The sequence below is a fragment of the Sturnira hondurensis genome, unplaced genomic scaffold, assembly GCF_014824575.4.
Source record: "Sturnira hondurensis isolate 20B ecotype Veracruz unplaced genomic scaffold, ASM1482457v3 Scaffold0010128, whole genome shotgun sequence".
In the NCBI taxonomy this organism is placed as follows: domain Eukaryota; kingdom Metazoa; phylum Chordata; class Mammalia; order Chiroptera; family Phyllostomidae; genus Sturnira; species Sturnira hondurensis.
This window is the reverse complement of record NW_028082759.1, coordinates 14,551,216-14,573,044: the sequence shown is the minus strand read 5'-3', so window position 1 is coordinate 14,573,044 and position 21,829 is coordinate 14,551,216. Positions and strand designations below refer to the sequence as shown.

General features: G+C 47.2%; 1 protein-coding gene across 1 annotated transcript in view; it reads right to left on the bottom strand.

The window, feature by feature from the left end:
- ZNF827 (zinc finger protein 827) overlaps window positions 1-20,579 on the bottom strand; it is a 165,318-nt gene extending 144,739 nt beyond the window's left edge. The window contains exon 1 of the mRNA XM_037058445.1: window positions 20,064-20,579. Coding sequence (XP_036914340.1) covers window positions 20,064-20,106 — 43 coding nt within the window. The 5' untranslated portion in view covers window positions 20,107-20,579. The remainder of the gene's footprint in view (window positions 1-20,063) is intronic.
- Window positions 20,580-21,829: the final 1,250 nt, after the last annotated feature.

The following is a 21,829-nucleotide window of genomic DNA, read 5'->3' as shown; positions in this document are numbered from 1 at the left end:
GGTATCGTACAAGAATCTGTGACACCAGAGGACACCAATTACTAGGACAACCCCAACTCAAAGTTAGCTTTGAGCACTGATTCAGGCCAACAGCTTTAACCTTTACCCTGACCTGGCGTTGTGCCAGGACTACAGTCGAGTGGCCAAGTGCATATTCCTCTTTGTTGTCTCCTTCCAAGGGCCAGCATGCCCCGAAATCTGGCTCTGTTTCCCAGGGGTGTGTCATCAAGAGTGATGCTCTAGAGGAGAAACTGTTCCACTTCCCAACAAAGCCCGACACTTCTGGAAACGCACCCAGGGGTAAGCGTGACGGTAGGGAATCCGCTCTACTGCTGCTTCAGACGAAGGCTCAACCCCAAGGCAAATGCACACACACACACACACACACACACACAGTCCCCTCTAGCATTGCCTATGTGTGGCCCCAGAGTGACTCAGCTGCTTCCTGGGAGTGACTTCTTATCTTATTTGCATAACAGTTTCTCTTCTTAACACATTGGGGGTCTATAAAATACCCCCATTCCGTATCTGAATAAGCACACCACTTCCTTTCCACTTCCTGCAGTTCTCTGGCTGCGATGTCTACCACATATTGTAAGAACTTAGATGATTAGCTTACCCTTTACCAAAAACCTGTGTTGGAAAAAGAGGATAAAAACGTATTGGGCAATTTAAAGAAGTTCATCTGAGGGATACAAGTTTCAAAAGCTTTTTGGTATAAACATGCCCCTTTATCAGGCTTTGTGTGTTGAAGCTCCTTGGAGAAAGCCAAATTATTCTGGGATTTCCATGGTCCTCTCTGCAGCAGTGCACCCTGTAAACGCAGGGCTGGCAGTCTTTTTCTATGAATGTCCAGACAGGCAGTATCTTAGGTTTTGTGGGGCACATACGGTCTCTGTCCCATACTCTTTGTTCTTTTGTTGTTGTTTTTGTTGCCTTTTTTTAACGACCTTTGAAAAATGTGCAAACCATTCCCAAGGGGCCGCAGAGAAACAGGCCATACTTTGCCAACCCCCGCTCGAAAGAAGAGGTACTTTTCCTTTGTAATAAAAGCAGAATGGTGTTTTAAAACAGTATTGAAAATTCAGATACATGGCAAAAAGTTTCACCATCACCTTCTTAATCTAGCCACTTGTGTGAGTCACAAAGCACCTTTGTGCCGCTGTTTCTTGACCTACCCTGTGCAGGGTCAGAACAGGGATTTATAAACCGCAACCGCAAGGAGCCCAAAGACTCCAGGGAAAGGCGGGGCTCTCTAGACCCGCCCCCTTCTAGCTCCACCTCGGCACACACCTCGCCAGCCCAGCGGCTTGATCTCATCTGGTATCGGAGCTCTCCAGGCTTCTACTGTTCATTTCAGCTTTGATTTTGAAAAACAACGCATTCGGTGACTGCAGGAGTCCTCCTGGTGGCACTCCTCTACGAATGCAGCGTTGAATTATTGATCTCTTCGCAATCGTTTTATTGGGAAGTGTCCTGGAAGTGGGAAATGGTTTCAAATCCTGTATCCAAATATTTAAAGGAAGGGCAACAAAAGCAAGAGAGATGTTTTTCTAAGGGGCCATTTAGATGTGTGGAGGTTCACCAGGTAGCCATGCCAGAGGGTTTCCAAGCCCACACCCCGCTAATGACAGAGTCCATTCTGGCATCTTTCCGGTTAGAGCTTGGGGAAAGCAGGGCGCTTTAGCCGTGCAAGGAGCCCTGTGCTAAAGCTCAGAGATCTGGGGCCTGGTCCGATTTGGCACTCCCCAGCTGTATGACTCCTGATGTTTACTCAACAAAACCCAGAGAGCCTGCTAAATACTAACCCACAGACTGGGTATAAGGAGCCCTGTGACGACCCAGGCATGGGAGACATCCTTCCCCTGTTCCTTGGACACCTCATCTATACAGCGGGGTCGACTGGTGACTTCTGCTCCTTCTTCCATCCACGTGGGGGGGGGGGCGCCTACAGAGACGGCAGAGCATTTGCAAACCGCAGAGCACACACCCCATGAACTATAAAACTAAAGATTCTTCTCTGGAATTTATTTATTAAAAAACTATGTATTTATTCTTTCAGGTTTAAACTTCAGTCACCTTCAAAGTACTCTCCAGCTGATGCAATACACCCATCGAGACTTTTTCCCATGGCTCAAAATGGTTTTTGGATTCGATGATTCTGATGCCTTTTAGTGCTTCTGCCGTTTTTTGTTTCACCTCTTCCACGTTGGGAAAATGTTTCCCTTTGAGGAGTTTTTTTCATCCAGGGAAACAAAAACAACAAGTTGCTCAGGTGAGTTGGGGTGAATAGGGAGGGTGGTGCATGAGGGTCACGCCATTTTTGGTCAAAAACCGCTGAACACTCAGCATGTGTGGCAGGTGTGCTCCTAAATCACCCATCATGAAACAGGCAAATGTGTTGACTCTTCAGAAAAATTCACTAAAGCTGGACGCAGCCTCTTGCAACAACACTAACTGGTCCACTGATACAGATGGGTTCCTAGAACACTCACCTAGCAGGTGCTAGGTGAGCCTGTACTACAAGGGCCCACCCTCCAGAAGATAATTCTCATCTTGGGGGGGTCCCCCCTCATATATGCAACTTTAAGAACTTACCAAACTGATAAAATAAGACCATCACCTTTGACACCAGACACACTCAAACCCTGCTCTACCTCCCAACAGACCCACCTGACACCTCCAAGCCCACCCTCTACCTGTAGACTAGGACACGGATACCTGTGATTTCACAGGGTAATTTGTGAAGGCAAAGTCAGAGCAATGCAAGCAACACAACTCACAGAGTTAGCTTAGTAAATAATCTCCCCTTTCTCTCCCTCCCAGGCACCCGGAAAGTTCAGTTGAAGCAATACTTGAAGTAGTAGGGCTTACCTCAGACTTGTTTCTATTGCTACCCAGCTCTATATCATAATTGCCTCAACCAAAGAGGATGGGAAACTTCTAGCTGCTGTGACCATGGAATCCAGATGTGGAATATGCCCAGTCATCAGGAAAATCTTACAGTCTTGGCACAGTTTGAGGACAGAGAGAGCCACAGCCAATAGCTAAGGGGAAACTCTGCAGTCTGGAATGCGCCAGGCTTCCAACCACAGAAGTTCCCCCTCGCGCTCAGACTGTGTGGCATCCCCCTGTGGTGGAGACCAGGGCCTCTTCTCTGCTCGGCAAGTCTCCTCCGGAAGCACATGACTGTCTCCAGTCATCTCTAGGCCACTGCTCGTCACCCCTACCCAGCCCCATTGTACAAGTTAGGCAAACTGTTTTCTCGTTTCTGACGGAGGAAGACAGCAGATGTTCTTCACAGCCCTTGATTCTGTAACCCATTTTAACTAACTAATTTCCCTCCTTCCTTCCTTCCTTCCTTCCTTCCTTCCTTCCTTCCTTCCTTCCTTCCTTCCTTCCTTCCTCTCTCTCTCCCACCCTCCCTCCCTCCCTCCCTTCCTTTCTTCCACNGTCTCCAGTCATCTCTAGGCCACTGCTCGTCACCCCTACCCAGCCCCATTGTACAAGTTAGGCAAACTGTTTTCTCGTTTCTGACGGAGGAAGACAGCAGATGTTCTTCACAGCCCTTGATTCTGTAACCCATTTTAACTAACTAATTTCCTTCCTTCCTTCCTTCTTTCCTTCCTTCCTTCCTTCCTTCCTTCCTTCCTTCCTTCCTCTCTCTCTCCCACCCTCCCTCCCTCCCTCCCTTCCTTTCTTCCACAGTGTTTATGGAATACCTACAAAGTCTTTGATTTTGTGACCCTTTCTTAATTTCACTCCTTCATTTATTCAACAATGTTTATGAAACACCTCCTATCTATTTGATTCTGTAACCTGTTCTTAACTTCTCCTTTTGTTTAACAATTTTACTAACCACCTGTTGCACACCAGGTACTGATATGTGCAAGAATGTATAAAAATGAGAAAGAAATAGTCCACACCTTCCAAAGTTCAGTCAATGAGGACACAGATGAACGAGTAAGTATAATGTCACATGAGAGGTATCAGGAGAGACTATGGGGTCCCGGGCAGACGACTAACGCTGCCCAGTAAGTGGGGCAGTGGTGGGCAAGGAGGGGAGATAGGGAGGCTTCTCAGAGGACTGAGTGTCGAAGGAAGAGCAGGAGGCTATCAGGCAAATCAGATGGGTGAAGACATCTCAGGAACAGGGAAAAGAATATGCCGAAGTAGACAGATAAAGGTGTGGTGGTCTGCAATACAGACGATTCAATATGAATGACAAAGGGGGGTGGAGAAGGGGCCCAGATGATGACACATCTCCTATAATTTACTAAGAATAGCAAGCTTTATCCTTTTAGGGAATGCCGAAAAGATCCTAAATGAGGATTATCTGGATTACCCGAGTGTTTTAGAAAGTCTCCCATGAAGACTGGATTACAGAGGCCGGGTCAGGGAAGGGAGGGGTGAGACTGAGGCAAAAAACACCTCAATTCTTGTGGGAGAAAACAGCAACATAAACTAAAGTGGTGGGCATGGTGAATTCTGGAGAGATTCTGGAACCAGAATCAAACAGATTTGGAGGTCAGTTTGATGTGGGGAGAAAGGAAGAGGGAGGCATCTAGGATTATACTCAGGTTTCCATCTTAAGCAAGTGGGTTAGTGGTTGGTGAGAATAGCAAGCAACCCAGAGGAGACCACAGAGGACCGGGAATACTCCTGCCCCCCCCCCCCCGCCCAGTCTAGAAAACTGTAGCCATCTCTTACATGCACCTACTCGCCCTCGAAGATAAATCACGCTGGAGCGTGGGGCCTATGGGAGCTCTCCTTCTCAAACGGGGCTCCTCGGACGTCATGGGCTAAACACAGCACATCTTTGCAGGACAGCGAAGAGACACAACAGGTTGGTGGGGGAGAAAAGTAATTTAGCCGATGAGTCCATTAAACAGACAGGATATAGAGTAAAATGCATATTTTTCACCTTAATTTACAGGCAGAAAAAGACACTTCAAAGATTCTTCGAAGAAACCTCACAAAAGCTGAGAACCCTGATGAGGTGAAGGGTTGGGGCTGTCAGAGTTCTCGCCGCCTTTTGGGTTGGTTTCTCAGTGAAAATGTTCACGCAGGGCTGCCTTATAGCATGATCGAGTAACATTGACACAGCACAGCCGCAGACACTTGGCACTGCCGTCCCTGTGTGGACACGTTAGGGTAGTGGCTCTCCGAGTGTGGTCCGTGGACCTTATGGTCCACAGGAAGTCTCAGATGAAAACATATCAAGGTGAAGACGTTATTCACCCTTTTCCCTCTGTTGACACCTGCAGCAATGACGCAAACACGAAGGTGGGTGAAATGCCGATGCTTCAGTGTGGATCAAGGTGGCCACACCAGCTCATATAGTAATCGTAGTCTTCACGACCACGTACAGTAAACACACACACACACACACACACACACACACACAACAAAACAGACAAAATAACTCGGCCAGTTTCACTCAATGTCTCTCAGGAAGCAGCAGTGAAAATTATTACTTTTATTAAAGACTGACCCTGGAGCAAACATGTTTCCACTGTTATATTATGTAACGGAATGTATGCACAAAGCACATTACTGAAATGTGACAGCTGTCCAAGAAAAAGGACATGTATGATTGAGTTGGGAGCTGACCTGGCTCCTTTTCTCATGAAATATCACTTTTAATTGGGAGAATAACTGACAAACTATGGTCATTCAAATTTGGGTATCTGGCAGACCGTTTCTTAGAAATGAATGAAGGCTGAAACTTTAAGGAAAAAAGTGACAGTATTTGCAGCCAATGACAAAAGTCAAGCTTTCAAGCATGAATTAAACTTTGGAGAACCCATGTCCTACACTGTGAACTTGACAGCTTACCCAAAGAAACTTTTCAAATAAGATCAGTGTTGATGTTAATAACTTTTTACATTGTATAATGAAATATGTCAACATTTGATAGAGCTACATAACTCAGTGAACCAATTACATTTCAAGTGACCAGTGCTTGATGTTACATGCACGAAGATCCACTCAAAGTCAAGATCAACCCGTAGATTTTAATGTAACAGAATACAAAAAGTTCCTATTTTATGTTACATCTAAACCATAAGAAGCTACCTCTTTTTTGAGTTTTGGTGCAGTGGCATAGTACCAAAGAACATCCATGATTTTCTGAAGACTATTACATATCTTTGTGAAGCTGGATTTTCTTCACATACTGGCTCCAAAATAGGAAGCCACATCTGACTGAACGCAGAAGCAGAGATGAGAATCGAACTGCCTTCTATTAAGCCAGACATTAAAACCATTTGCAAAAATAGAATGCCATTCTTCGCACTAAATGTTTTTGGAAAAGGTGTATTTTAATAAAGATCTCTATTTATAGTTAACATAAAAGGGTTTATAATAATTATTTCAATAATAAAATATTAAGTTTCTTAGTTATAATCGCTTATGTGATATATATGTATATATAATGCATTATACGCAAAAGCTCTCTGGAGTCCTCAATGACTATTAGGAGGTCCTAGGACCAAAGTGTTTGAGAACCAGTGCTAGGGAATTTAACCTCAGGCCAACTGTTCCTAACAGGAAGTAAAAAGGTGCGGGGGACGGACCCCATCCCCGATGTGGTATTACTTCTACAGCACAATACAATGCGGTGAAGATGGACACACCATAGCTACACGCAGCAGCACAGATAAACCTCACACAGTTAACAGTCGAATGAAAAACCCAGGTGCAAAATGCATGCTGTATACTAGCATTTTTATACATTTCAAAGAAGCTATTGAGAAAAAGCAAAGGAAATGATAAACAGAGTTTAAGAAAATGGGAACAGGCAGCAGAAGAGGATGGAGAAGTTTGACCATGTTGGAATTTGTTAGACTGGGCGGCACATTTACAGATGTTGGTTTTACTATTATGCTTCAGTCGACATGAATAAATGTTAGCTATATCATTGGTGGTAAATAACACATACTTTACAGCCTTGGAAGAGCGGCACTGTGACGGGGCTGGGGGTGAGGGCAAGCCCTGGGGGAGGGTCTGCAGCACCTGCCCCAGAGGAGACCGTCACTCGGGCAGGTCTCTTCCACGGACCCCCCGTGAGGTCGCATCCACTGCCCTCCATCTGGTTTGGTTTTTCAACATCCCTCTCTCCTTCAAAATCCCATGCCTCCCTCCATCCTCTATTTCCATTTTTATCACAATGAAACATACTACCACATTTCACAGTTGATTTGTGTTGTCTCCAAACCACTAAACTGAGCAGTCACAACACAGTTATGGTAGTACCCTGGTACTTGTCATTAATTTCTACTGAACTCGTGACAGGTGACAAAAACGAATACTGAGCAAGCACTGGAGCAAGCACCCAGTGTTGAAACATCTTTTTCCTCCTCAAAACTCGACAAGTACAAGGTTTGACAAATTCTGAAGACAATGAGTACTGAGGTCTGACTGTAATCTCTTATCACCTGGGCCAGCTCCCACTATATCCCTCCGACCTCCTATCCTCACACCACCCCACGGCCCCTCTGGTTCAGTTCAGTTCCTTCCCTTAGTGTCTCCTGCACGCTTTTGGTCTGTGTGAACCACTTCTGGCTCGTGTCATTTCTTCTGTTCGGAATGTTCTCCCCTCTCAAGACCTAAATCCATCACTTCCTTGGGGATGCTTCAGGGTCACTCCTTTCCAAGAATCTTTTACCCACCACTCTTACTCCAGGTTGCCTCGAGCACTGACACATCTAATTCCTGTTACATTGCCTCACGTCTGTTAGCATGTTGATATGTACTCATGGTCTGTGATTGCTTTGTGTCAGCATTTGAAAGAACAGACAGCAGACACGGCGTTCTCTGTGTACAACTTCTATGAGCCAGGTACATGCTCGAAACCTTTTCTCAATGGATGAGACCAAGTCCAGCGACAACTCTCAGCCACTCAAACCCTCACTGCCCTGATGTGAAACCATGAGTGTTGACATACACCATTACTCTCAAAAGGCTTTCAATTTACACCATCAAAGTATGCTTTTCCCTGCTGTAGGAGACTTCCCATTTTTTAATAACAAAGCGAAGCAACATTTGCTTCAGAGAATTCTTTTTCATAATATTAAATGACTTTAGAATTCCACATTTCTCCTCTCATCCCACCCCTCATTACTGGAAGTCCTTAGAAAATCACCCTTGGCGGGTGGTTGACCCAGCTTCTTAGTGAACACCAGGTCTGCTGTTTCATTCGGAGGCAGTTTTACGTATTTGCCAGGCCTCTGACTTCAGAACTCAAAGTTACCTTCCCTATAACTTCAGTGGTACTGGTCTTGTTCTCTGTTTTCTGCTCAGCCTTCATAAATCTATGGCAATGTTTTTCAAGCCAAATTTTGATGATTTGTTTCTACCTCTTTTTCCACCCACTTGTCTCAGAGCTCCTTGAGAGCAGAGACCAGGGTCTACAGACCTCCAGTTCCGGCACCGAAGCACTCAGTTACTGCTGCAAGAATGAACTGATAAATCAATGAATGAGTCGGTGAATCAACCAAGTGTCAGTTATCAGACACAAGCTGAGAATTTAGAACGAATGACAACTGAGAGTGAGTTTACGCCCCATCCCACAACCTCATACGTTTGAACATAGTCACCCTCCACGGTTTTTCTCCCCCTCACCCTTATGTTCCAATCCAACACTCCCAGAGGCCTCAATATTTAATTCTTCATATGATGATTTCAAGAGCCCTCAACATTCTAGCTGCCTCCCTTCTGGGTGAGAATTTGACCAATTTCCCCCTTTAAATCAGGACACTCAAGCTGGGATTCAATACTACACATTCGATCTAATCAGCTCACAAGTCCAATGTCGCCACCCCTGTTCTGAATTCAACGCTCACATGAACTCTGCTAAAATACACCCATTCGTCACACGAAAGCTGGATTTTGAACACGGCTTGATGATGAACAGTGCTCTGCGGTATTTCCCACCTTAAACAGTCCCACATAGCTTTCATTATTTATACTGAGCAGGCAATACAGAGTTTTAAAAATGAATGAATAAACAATATCTGTGATGTCTACAGTTTCAGCCCTATGAGGTACACTTAACTCATATTTTAAATGCTTGTATTTATTTATTTTCATTTGCATGTATTTCCTCACTTTTCAACAAGTACTCAAGCCGTCATTGGTATACAGCACTTCTAACTATGATCAAGTAGTCTGGCCACCCCAAACCCTACTTCTAGACTATGAGATTTTTCTCTTCCTATAAATGTCAGAAAGCAGATCACTATAATTTGATTTCCCTCTTTCTTAAGGTCAGATTAAAACCCAGTGAGTTATTATGTGAGGTCTGCTTTCCCCTCGAAGGGAGAAATCACGATGCACATTTCAGAAACATTTCCTAAACTATAGGGTGTCCCACCCTTTGTTTCCTCCCAAATACAGCTGTGTTTCGTGGTCTCGAGAGGACTGCTGGGTGAAGGAGCGGGACCAAACAAGCCTGGCTCAGACAACAGCGCACAATTCAGGCCGTTACACAAAGGCAGTATCCTCCACCTGGCGCCCAGAATGGAGACCCCAGACAGCGTCACTGCATGTGCTTCCATTCCGGTACCTCCTGCTTCGTCCGAAGTCTCAATCCGTCTCTGAGAAAGAAATATTATTGGTGACACAAGTGTCGTGAGTCACAGAGCTATGAGCTCCACCAGCAGCTAGTAAGGGTCCTCCTGCAGCGGTGGGTCTCTGCCCGAGAGGTGCGGCTGGGAAAGCATGTCCTTTGCTTCGAGGGACCCAGTGAAGACTTCCCAGCCCTCAGAGTTGCAATGGGTCCCAAGAGACCAAGAGATGGTCCATCCAGTCCTGGACAGTGCTGACATTGGCGACCATGAGCTACTTCCTTCTCTCTGTGGCTCGGTTTTTACTTCTGTCCAATTGGCTAGAGGAACCTCTCCCTGTCTGTCTCACAGACAGACAGTATTAGTGAAAACGCTTCGTGGACAATGAAGCATAATATAAATACGAAACGTGGTTAATGTACTATGACCCCTTTTACAAGACGACGCTACAGAGGCACAGAGAGGTTAAATGACTCAGCCAAGGTCATAAAGCTGGTGGGAGACCCTGATGTCCGTGGTGGGAGCGAGGGACAGACAGGACTGGAGGCTGTGTCTCCTGCCTAGTGCAGGTCCTTCCCTGAGCCTCTGGTTTCCAACCTGGAAGACCTGGGGTCAATTACTCAGGTCCATGAGCCGCTTTTAGGATTCTAAGAGCCTAACAAATTATTGTCAATAAACGACCCAAGCTCAACCTCACGTCTTCATTTCCGGCTGAGCATCAACTCAGTGTTGAGGGTCTAGAAGTCTTCAACCCTGAGGATCCACTAGGATCACTCCGGGGAGCTTTCTAAGATGGCCCATGCCCAGGCTCCACTCTGGCCACTTAAATTTAAATCTCTGGGGGTGTTTGCATTTGCCACTTTTTAATTTTTTGATTTGTGGTTTTTTTCTTAACCCTCACCAAAGGATATGTATATTGATTTGAGAGAGGGAAAGGAAGCGGGGAGAGGGAGAGAAACACCTACATGAGAGAGAAACATCAGTTGGTTGCCTCCCGTATGTGCCACCTTTTTGACCTACAGGACGATGCTCCAGGCAGCTGAGCCACCAGGACAGGGCTCTCTGATTCATTTTAATATTTTATTGCTTCAAACTATGAGAAATATGCAACAAATTTTCATAATAACGTTACATAAAGCGTTGCACAACGATGTGTTCAATTTTTAAAAAATCTCCCAGGTGACTCGCAGTCAGAGTTGAGAACCACTGGGGGTTGGCTGATGGTGATCAGAAAGTGATAGGAAACACTCTGTCTGTGATCAATCACACAGTGCCATTAAACCAATCCTAGTGAGACCCTTAGCTGAAATGAATTCACACCTCACGGATAGCCATGTGATGGGCATTTACTCTGCACAGACTATGTGCCTGCCAGGCATTAATCTAAATATAAATATCTTTATGGATGAACTCACTTGGTTCCCATACAACCTGCAATGCTTCCCCATTGTACAGAGGAGAAACAGGCAGTGAACTGCAGTAACCTGCCAAGGTCATGGCTAAAATGTGGGGCAGCTAGGCTATATAACTCAGGCATCTGGTGCCAGGATCTCAATCCCCTATTCTGCTTCTCGATGCTGCCACAGAATGTGGCTCACAATGCCTTAGCCTTAGTGATGAATTAAAAGACCACAGAACACTGGAGAATGCGGAGCAGTCTGTAACCCAAATGCCTGCAGAGGCTGAAGGCAAGCCACGCGAGGGAGGTGGGCAGGTGTTCGTGCAGACGGGGCCTCGCAGCCGAGTGGTCGGATCCGTGGCAGACTGACGAGCACATGCCCGGAGAGAGAAGACAGCCGCCGCCGACCGCAGCAGATTGCTGCCATGTGGGGAGGTGGGCCGAGCGCTGCAGGCACTTCCAAGTTTTCCAAAGAAGCTAAGAATTTTGATTTTTATGTGAAACCACCCATTTCCAAATGTCATCTTGAGTTTTTCAACATACTGTGTGGGGCAAAATCCATCACTAGGCCACTAGCTTGTGACCGCCAACACGATCTACCTCACAGACACAATGCGCGCACACACAGCTCTCAACCCGTCTACAATCCGCCAAACGTGTTCTCTTGGACTGGTTTTCTGCAGTTTGGAAAGAGCACGCCCTGCCTTTTTTCCTTTCATGCAAAATTTCAACTAGTATCTATGTAACATGTGGAAAAAACAATATAAATTTCCCCTGGGTGATTTTAATCACCGGACTAACTGTTGAATGAATGAATAAGTAAACATTTATTAAACACCTATTCTTTCATTTGAATCTCACTCCAAGTCTGTGAACGTGGATTTACTACCCCCACTTTACAGGGAAACGCAGTCATAACTCACATGGTTATTATACTATTTAGGCATAATTCAGGGCAAACCGTATACACGGAGGAACATGTTCCCACAGTAAATGTCTAATGTAACACTGCTGGCCTGTGAAGCTAGTACCAGTCAAGCCCTGTTATAAACAGCCTTATAAAAGAATTTTACCATATTACATTACTCCTCATCACTCTAATGAGATAATTAAAAAATTAAAAACACAGAAATCACCAAAAAGTTCTGAGTCAGACATTCCTGTAGTCGAATCACAGTCTAAGCAAATGGAAACCTATTTCATACACATGATAATAGCTCACTCTTTGTGAGTTCTTTCAGTGCAGCAGACACTAATTAGGCATGGCTTGTGTGTGTACATAATATGGATATTTATGTGCGCATTCAATTAATCCTTACAATAACCCTATGATATAGGAGCTCTATTGGAAGAGGCGGGAAACCGAGGACAGAAAAGTTAAGCCATTTGCCCAAGGTCACACAGCTAGTTAGTGGTGGAGCCGGGATCTGAACAGTCTGTCCACTTGGCCACTACACTAGGAACTCGGCTTGTGCGTCTCTGTTTTTACTTAAGTTGGACCATGGACAGTGGACACAGTGAAGAGAGGGCAAAGTCATGGGATGTTTTCTCCCTCTCTCCTAGCAAAACCAGCAGAGCTTTGTAAAGTACACTGCCAGGTGACCCAGGGCATTAGCACTATCTACTTTAGAAAAATCTACCCCCTTCCACACAGACTTGTTTTAAACGCTCCGAGAAACAGAGTGCTGCTGACCATGTAAGTCCACTTCCCCCTGGCCTTCTCTTGGTCCAGCTTTTTCAGAGCCTGCGAAACAGTTCACCCTGAGATTGCATCTGTCTCTCTCTCACCCCTTGTCTTTTTTCCTTCACACCACACTTCTAGTGGGTTCTGGTCCCTTTCCTGACTCATGTATAGTTACCAGAAAGGGAGATGGGTATTATTTTTTAGGGTCAGCTTTTTCAGGTCCGAGCCTCAGGGAAGGTCCATGCACGTCCTCCTTGCTGGTAGGCAACACTTGGCTGAACTGGGACTTTCTTAAAAAACTGAAGCAAAGAGTCCCTACGCCTTGGTCATTAAAAAACTCCAGACACAGAACTTCAGTGGTGGAGCTTGTTGTTCATAAGACGGACGGCTGGAAACAATACCCTTTTTAGACTCATAGAATCTGCTGCCTTTAATATAACCCTGGGTCGGTCTGTGAATGGCAGAGTTGCTAAAGACCACATGCTGATCTCACATGGTGGGCGTGTATCACTGTACACTTTATAAAATTAGCTACAGTGCAGCCCCTGTGTGTGTGTGTCTGTGTGTGCACGCAGTGAAGCTGGCTTTCGTAAAATAAACAGCAATATGCACCCATGTGGCTAAAGATTAATATCAAGCCAAAGTCTGATTTTAATTTATGAAACCACCTTGTAACTACAGCAATTCTATCCCAAGGTAGGTCCTCGGGGAATGACAGGAGACATCTGAGAGGCCCCTGCTTCAGCACCCAGTCACACACTATTCTCTAATGTCACAAAAATGTAATTTATAGACAGTGGATAGAAACACAAAACTTGCTCCTAAACAGAAGGGGGAAGGCAGCTGGAAACTCCAGCCCATCAGATGCTCTTAACTATTTCTAAGGTTTTTGCTTTGCACCCTAGCTTCTTAGGAACATGACAAAAGGCACTTCAGCTACTATGAACCATAGAGTATTTGTATACTTAGCCCTCGTCGGTGTGAGTACTGGGCTACACCTAGCAAAGGAGGAAACAGAAAAGAATGCCTCCAAACAGGACCCAGAAACATATATCCTTACCATGACTAGGCCTGATCTGGATTTTTTCCAGTAAAACTCAAACTCTATTCTTTCTCCACAAGCCTATGGTCTGGTAAAACCTTACGCTACAAAAAGCCTTAACTCCCCGCAAAGTCCTATTTTGTAGGTCACACTCTCATTATCTGGCTCTGTGACCAGTCTGACTGAATTATGGAAAATGACTAATCCACCATTCAGAATGGAGCAGACGATCAGCTCCGGCCTGTTGTCTGTGTTTCCGTCCTGCTAACCTAATACACCAGCCGAGGTCTTAAAAGAACGAAGTGACGAGGGAACGGCGGCTGAAGGGTGCAATGGATCACTGCGCTCGGGACTATGCTGCCCTGTCTCTAGCTTTCACCCAGGCATAACCAACTTGTCACAGAAAGCACGGGAGCTTTGCACAGGGGGCAGTTTGGGCTCCACCATCATTTCCTTCCCACCTTGTCACCTTTGAGTCCTTAGACACCGCTCTGCATATAAATGATCAGAGTCAGTGGTCCTGGATGAGTTTTTCTCTTTGGTGAAACCAACCTCAATTCAGGCACCATCTGAACTCAAATCACTGGAATTAGTAAAGAAGGTAGTTAGTTAGCAACCCATTGGACATTTCTAATCCAACCCTCCCTTCAAGAACATGCTGATATTCATCGGACTTCTTGTATTTTAAACCAACTTTTGACCCCAGGAGAAGTCTTCCTGGTCACTCCACCAACACAACACTATCCCTCGGTGTTTCCATGGCCTCTGTCCATCTTAACTTTATGAGCCTCACAAGACAGAGGTTTTCCACACCCCTCTTGGAACTCTCCTAATAGAGGCCATTCAAAGACTCTAAAACTCCAAATGCACGGCGAGCTCTAACCCTGGCCAAAACCTGTCCAGTTTCTATTTCCCCAGCATGATTTATTAACACTTTGTGCAGGAGGCTTGTCAACGCACCGCAGCCGTGTCATCCCCAGGGCATGATGGCAACACGTAGATAAATTAAAAATCAATTTTTTTATTAGACACTATTTTGAAGCATTAGAAGGACTGTGATTTTGAGCTATCTTTCTTATTTTAACAGGAAAGCTCAGTGGACCCTACTTACTGTATTAGGAATATATGGATTCCTTTTTAGGAGAACAAATAAGCCATTACTGCCCAGTATCACCCCGGCAGGCTACGAGGCGGCTCAGAATCATTAGCTCTGGCTGACAGGTGTGGTGAAATATTTGACTGCTTCAGACTCCAAAGTTTCCCCTGTGGTTCCTGTCACAGTCAGGAGGTGTGGCCTCAACACCAAAAAAAAATTTATAGTAAGTAGAGAAAAGAGTTACGTTCTCTACCTTTTTCTTCCAGAACACATGAAGAGATTCCTCAAAATAGAAAAATAAGGGACCCAGGTGCTTGTCGGGCATTTTGCTCTCCAATTTTACTAGAAAGCAAAAGAGCATTTTGAAAGTTTTGTCAATGAAGAGCACAATAACCTGTCTTGACCCACGACTGAGTAAACAATAAAAACACTAGAGTAAACAAAACAACTGTTTCATGAGCTTTTCCTTTGCGCGCCCCTCGAGAACAGGCATCAGGCAGATTTCCAGTGGTGAATATAATAGGGCCTAAACTCATACACAGTGCTAGCAAGTTGAAGCCAATGAGGAAAACGTTAATAGGACAAGGGTTTACAGACGCATGGATCACAAACATAGGAGAAAGCCCTCCCTCCCCCTCCCCCCTTCAGTTTGTGATTTCCAATGTAACAATCTTCGGAAAGTGCTGAGCCCCGGGCCTGGCCAACAGGCACGGACAGAATCAGTTTCCCTGTCTTTCTCTTTCTTACACTGACACTTTTAAGCTATGTCACTTGGAATTCTGCTAAAGATAAGCACATGGTATAGCTCCAAGGACCTCTAGGATACTTGCTGGACATGGTGCTGGACCTTGTTAACGGAAAGAACTTTGTGCACCATAGTAGCACCATGAGGAGCAGCAGACTCACGGGTAAATCCCAAAATGACAATGATTGCTCTGGGCCAAGAAATAAAGGCTTTTTAAAGCCACTTCTCAAAAAATAATTTAGGTTTAACAAGCTCTGATGGGGTCACCTGCAAAAGCTTGCCTAGAACTTCTTTCTGATTTGTAGCCACTAGGAATCACCATTCAACTCTACAGGGCAGGGTATTTTTTTCTGCATATGTATGAGGCCCGTATCACACACACACAAAGCTAGTATAGAACTTCTTTCTGATTTGTAGCCAGCAGGATCACCATTCAACTCTATAGAACAGGCCATTTTTTCTCCGAATATGTTTAAAGGTATATATTAACACACACACACACACACACACACACACACACACATTCTCTTCAGAAGCCCAGGAGGAAATGACTGTGTAGAATTTTAAATCGGAAATCTAACCCTTAGGTTAGTCGTGTCGGGTTAAAGGCTCACCCATCCCCAAAGCTAATTCAGTTCTGAACAGTCCCATGGGTGTCTCGTTGAACAGAAGGAGCTAGGAAACCTTAGCAGGCTGAAGCCCAGCCTGGGGAATTGCTGGGACTCGGTGCCAGGGGCCGAGGCTCACCCCAGACTTGGTATCAGATAATACCAAGTGCTAGTCTGGATTTCCAGGACTAATCTACTCGAGAGTGGAACTTCCAGGTTCCCTGGTGTCTGTGCTGCAGAGTAGGAGGACAGTAGCCTTTGTGCAGTCCCACTGTACCTGGCCGGTGTGGATTTAGGAAAATAGGAGATTCAACACAAAGAAAGAGTTGATTAGTAGCAATTGTTTATGGGAGGTGCAGAGACGAGGTGGGGAACCCAGGACGAAGTGGAAAACATTCCAAATTTCCTATACGTTCAATTTTCACAATTTTCTCTCTCTCTTTTTTGTATTCTAACTTGAACTTCTTAAATGTGTGTTTATAGTTGTCTAGATTCTTAAAACCTCATATCCGCAGTGGTTTTTAACCACTTTTGTGTTTCTTCAGAAGGGCTCTTGGGTTTCAAAAGCAATTCTCCCCACCTCATTCTCCCTTGGAACCACCCCCCCAAATTACACACATCATTCCTTTTAGGGTCAAATTTTAAATCAGACCCAGACAAGTTCGTCAGGCCCCGGGATGACTTCCATCAGAGCAACTTTCATCCCCAGACTGACTAAATTTTAACTTTGATACAAAACTATTCTCCAGGAAAAGAAAACCCCTTCTTCCACGGGTAAATAAACGATAAAGAATTTGGCACTAAAACTGGGACTTGAGACTACAATTACATCCTGCATTAAATATCAATTAATGCTATTTACCAAAGTTGGTATTTGTTACGTTTCCACACACTGCAAGTTTCTTCAAGACTCACTCAGCACTTAGCAAGCCTTGGGTTACAGTCCGAATTGCAAAATACACCATTTGCCCAGAAATTGCTCTTAGTCCCAATGAAACTACTTATAAAACATGCGTAAACCATGCTTTGAACAGGCAGCACACATCCACAAAAAATCCATTCAATGGAAAGGTAAGTGAAAAAGCTTCTCAAATTGGGCGTCCCTTTAAAAAACTGTAGGAGCATTTACAGTGTTTCCAAAGGTAATTACTTCTTCAGTAAAAGTGGCTTTCTGTTACTAAAAGAGACAGTTGTGTGTGTGTGTGTAAGTGAGTGCATAACAGTATTCAATTAGAGAACAGGGTGGGAGAGCCCACTCTCAAAATATAACTTAATCACCAGGCACCAGCGCGCAGAAGAGGTCCACTAAGCACATGAGCTAAAATGGAGCCTGAATTTCCTCTCAGACGGAGGGTAGTCGCACGAGGTCAGGGTCAAGGTCACCAGCAGGGCAGGCAGCAGCTGCCCGACAGCGCTGTACACAACGGAGGGAAGGCGGTCCGTCTCCGTCAACGCCGAAACAGATAAATCCCTCTCTTCTCCTACCCTGCCTCTAACCCCGCCAACATTTTTTTTAAGCAGGGGGAAACGAGAAGAAAGGAAAATGACCAAATAACCTCACCGCCCTAGCTTTTCGCACACAAGCTCATCAGCTCCCAAAGTTGCCATCTAAGGGCAAGTTAGAAGAGAACACTGAAGCCCATTTTGTCCGAGCAGGGCAAGCCTCCCCCTAACCCCGCCGGGAGTCCTGCCTCCTCTTCCCCCCGCCCCCGACACGCACCCCCGAAAAGAGCCGGGAGCCGTGGCCCGCCGGCCTTGTGCACGCAAACACTCTGCCACCAACTGCTGTGAGTTTTCTGTGAATCGCAGCGCGGAGCCTCCCAACTCGCCCTCCCCGACTCCACCGCCTTCTCTTTCCTCGCACAAAATTTCCCTACACACGCAGCCGCCTGCGAGTGATTTTATGTGCATATATATTACATATGTGATATTATCCTCAGAACCTCTAGCGGGCAGGCGAAGAAAGGACTGCACAGGGGCATTTTTTTTTTTTTTTAAGGAAGGGGAAAAAAAGCATAACCCAAGCTCTGTGCGTCGACTCCTGCGTACCGGGAAGGGGAAAGAAGGAGGAATGTTTGCGGAGAGGGCTGCCTGCAAGTGCCCTTGCTCGCCACTCCGGCCGCGGCCCGGGTGACACGGAGCAGTGGGGGCACCCGGCCCGAGCCACACGCGCCCCCTGCCCGTCCCCTGGGCAGGCACTGCCACGGATATTTCGCGAGGGGGAGATCGATCGCGCTGCCTGTCTGCAGCGGAAACGCACACGCTCACACACAACCCGAGCCCGAGACACCATAACCTTAACCCTTCCCCCACCCTCCGTGAACTTCAGGTGACCGACCACGTCGGCCTGACACCCGGACGGGCGGGCGCTCCGGCTCCGCTCCCGCCCCCAGCCCGGGTTTTGCAGGATCGGGCTCCAAGTAGCGCCAAACCGCCGGGAGAGGGGAGCAGTGCGGGGGGAGAGAAGAGAAATTGACCCTCAGTCTCCCCCGACCCCTCCCTCCGGCGCCTCCGGCGTCCCCTCCTCCCCGTCACCCCGCCCCACGCCTGCTCCCCTGCCCCCTCCTCCCTGCATTCAAGGAGCCGGGCGGCCCCGGGGGATATTTTTAGTCGCTTCTTTCTCCTTCACTTTTAGCTTTAGCAGCATCTCAGAACACTCAAAGCGGAGAAGGATGGGGGGTGGGGGGCGGCTGGAGAAGGAGTGGGGGAAAAGTTAAGAGTCTTGCAAAGAAAAGCCGTAGGGAGGGAAGAGAGGGACCGGGGGTGCGGGTGGAGGAGGGGAAGGGGACCCGGCCGTGCCGGCGGGTGGGAGTCTCCAGTTGGTGTATGTGGCTGCAGCCGGGGAGGGCTGTGATGCACTTTAGTCCTGGACTCTGCTCAGCTCGCCGGGAAGGGGGGTCTGAGCGCCCGAGTCTCGCCCGGCTCCGTCTGCTCCGACTGACCCCGCATTTTATTGCGGCCAGGAGCCCTGCTCCTCCCCTCCCCTCCGCTCTGCAGGGACCTCGCGCGCCGCGAGCCGCCCTGCCTCCTGCCTCCGCCTCGGCGCAGCTCCCGCACCCCACATCCGCCCGCCGCTGCCCGGCCTCGCCCCCCGCCCGGCCGCCCCGCGCCCCGGCGCGCCCCCTCGCCCCGGCGCAGTGGGACCAGCCGCCCCGCGGCGCGTGTGTACCGTGTGTTTGTGTGCGGTGCCCCCACACCCTCCCCAGCCGCTCCCGCCTCGCCCGCCCCCGACTCCCCTCCTCCGCCGCCGCCTCCTCCACCTCCGCCTCCTCCTGCTCCTGCCCCAGCCGCCGCCGCCGCTGCCGCTGGCGGCTCCAGGGCCGACCAACCCCGGCGCAACCTTTTAGCCGGAGACGGACCTCTCCCTGGATCCTGTACTCGGCGGGCGGCCGCGCGCCCTCGCCCCGACACCCCCAAACGCCATGTCACGGCCCCCGGCCCTCCGCGCGCGCCCCGATCCCCGCACCCTCAGGCACTGGGATCCACAAGGAAAAATTTTTTTAAAGATTCCAACCTCTCCCACCTCCCCACAACCCCCGATTTAGGAAGGAAAAAAAAAAAACGGCATCCACACTATTCCCCTCCTCCCTCCTCTTGCCCCCTCCCCCAGCAAACCGGAGTGAGGAGGGGGAGGGGGAAAGGAAGGGGGAAAAAGCTCGATCTCAAGGAAAAAAAAGAGGGGGGCTGAGAGAAAGAAAGAAAAAGAGAGAGAGAGAATAGAAAGGGCACGGGGCTGATCATCACCAACATGGCTGCCTCGGCATAGACCTAAACGAGGAGTAACCCGGGCTGTGTCTTTGTCAGTTTCACCTCTGTAACCCTAAACTAATGCAGAAAACAACGGAGGAGGCTGCGGAGGGGAAAGAGGAGAGGGAGGGCGAGAAAATGGCACGAGAAGAGGTGGAGAAGGGATGACTTACGTGAGGGAAGGCGCTTGGGCTGCTCCTGCTTCCTCCTGGGCATTTTCCCCCTTTTCTCACATTCTCCTCCTTGGTTAATGTGAGATCAAATAAACCCCCGTGGGGGCAGAGAGGCAGACACTGGCAGGAGCGGGGAGGTAGTTGGGGGGCGGGCGGGCGGGCAGGGGGAAACCCCTTCTCTCCGGTGTGTACAATGGGTTGAAGCTTGTTTCCTGGAGCCAGAAGAGGGGTTTTCTTCTTTTCTTTCCTTTCTTTTTTTTTTCCTTTTTTAAAAAAATTTTTTGGTCGTGCACCTGGCTTGTCCCCCGAGCGTAATATTCTTCAATGGAAACGGATCTAATAGGTGTGAGTGTGTGTGTGTCCTGTGCTCGCGTGTGTGATGGGAGGTATAAATAAATGAGCGCCGGTGCCGCGGTGTCTATGGCCGCGCTCTGTGTCTCCGAGCCCCTAACACTAATGTCGGGATCAAAGGGCAGCGGCGGCGGCAGCACAGCTCACAGCTCGTTCTCTCGCTCGCTCTCTCGCTCGCTCTCCTCTCGCGCTCTCTCTCTGTCACACACACACACTCACACACACACACACACAGCAAAGAGGAAGGTGCCCTAGGGCTCCCAGGGCGGACTCAGCCAGGGATTTGCAACCGCTCCGCGTGGACAGAATGGGGGGCGCGCGTGCGGGGGTGGGATGGAGTTCTTCGAATTTATCCCGCTATTCGCCACATCGAGGGTGGGGGGGGGGAAAGTTTTTCCCACTCTTGAAACAGCGATTACTTCATTATTCCCACTGATTTTTCAAAAGGAAACAGATTTGCCTCTTCACTTTCTTTTGTTTATTAAACGACACGTTCTTCGGTATAAAATCCTTCGGGGTGTTGTCCCTAAAAGAATGACTCTCTTACCCCATCACCCTAAGCATGTGGAGGTTACAGTCTCCCACACATTCTTTCCAAAACATTTCCAGTAAAAATAATTTAAAAAAATAAAAAGATAACATATGGTGACATCAATAATTAGGTTGATGGAGTCAGTGCCCAGTTTTGGAGTGTCCGGTGGAGTTAAAACTGAAAAATGCCGCCTAAATGAAAATTACACCTTCTCGACAAAGGGGGGAAATAAGATTAGGTCACCCCTGATGGCTGATTTATCTGCTACACGATACTCCTGCAGTGCACACAGCAATCTCAACTCCTGAAATTTACTTTTTTCCCCTGTTCTCATTCAGGTAGAGGAAGCTTACACGGAAGTAATTCCAGTTTGCATTATGAACCCAATATAGCAGTTTTCATTAACTGATACATTCATTACGTTACAAATCACACCTCTTTCTTCAAAGAGAGACATAAAGGGGGAAAACAGAAAAGGACTGGTCTCACTCTAGCACAAAAGGTACTTGGTGAAAGAGGACTGTTCCCTTTGTGACTTGGGGTCATTTGGACAAAAGTTCACTTGGAGGTTGTTAATTATTTAAACTCCAAAACCCGCTGCTATCATCGAAGGAAAAATGGCCCGAAGAAGAGTTGTTTCATAAAACTCTCTTTGTACGAGGAAACTTTGAACTTAAGCAGAATACATTATATGTCATGAGTCAGATGTAGCTAAAAAAATAAAAAGGTGCAGTATTTAAGTACATCTTCCCTTTTTAGCTTTTTGAAAAACTCTGACTCATCACCTTATTATGTTAAATATTTTCTCACCAATTTTTAAATAGACTTTTTCATCAAAGAAGGCGGAGGCACGCAAAGGCACAAAGCATTGACATGACCCTTC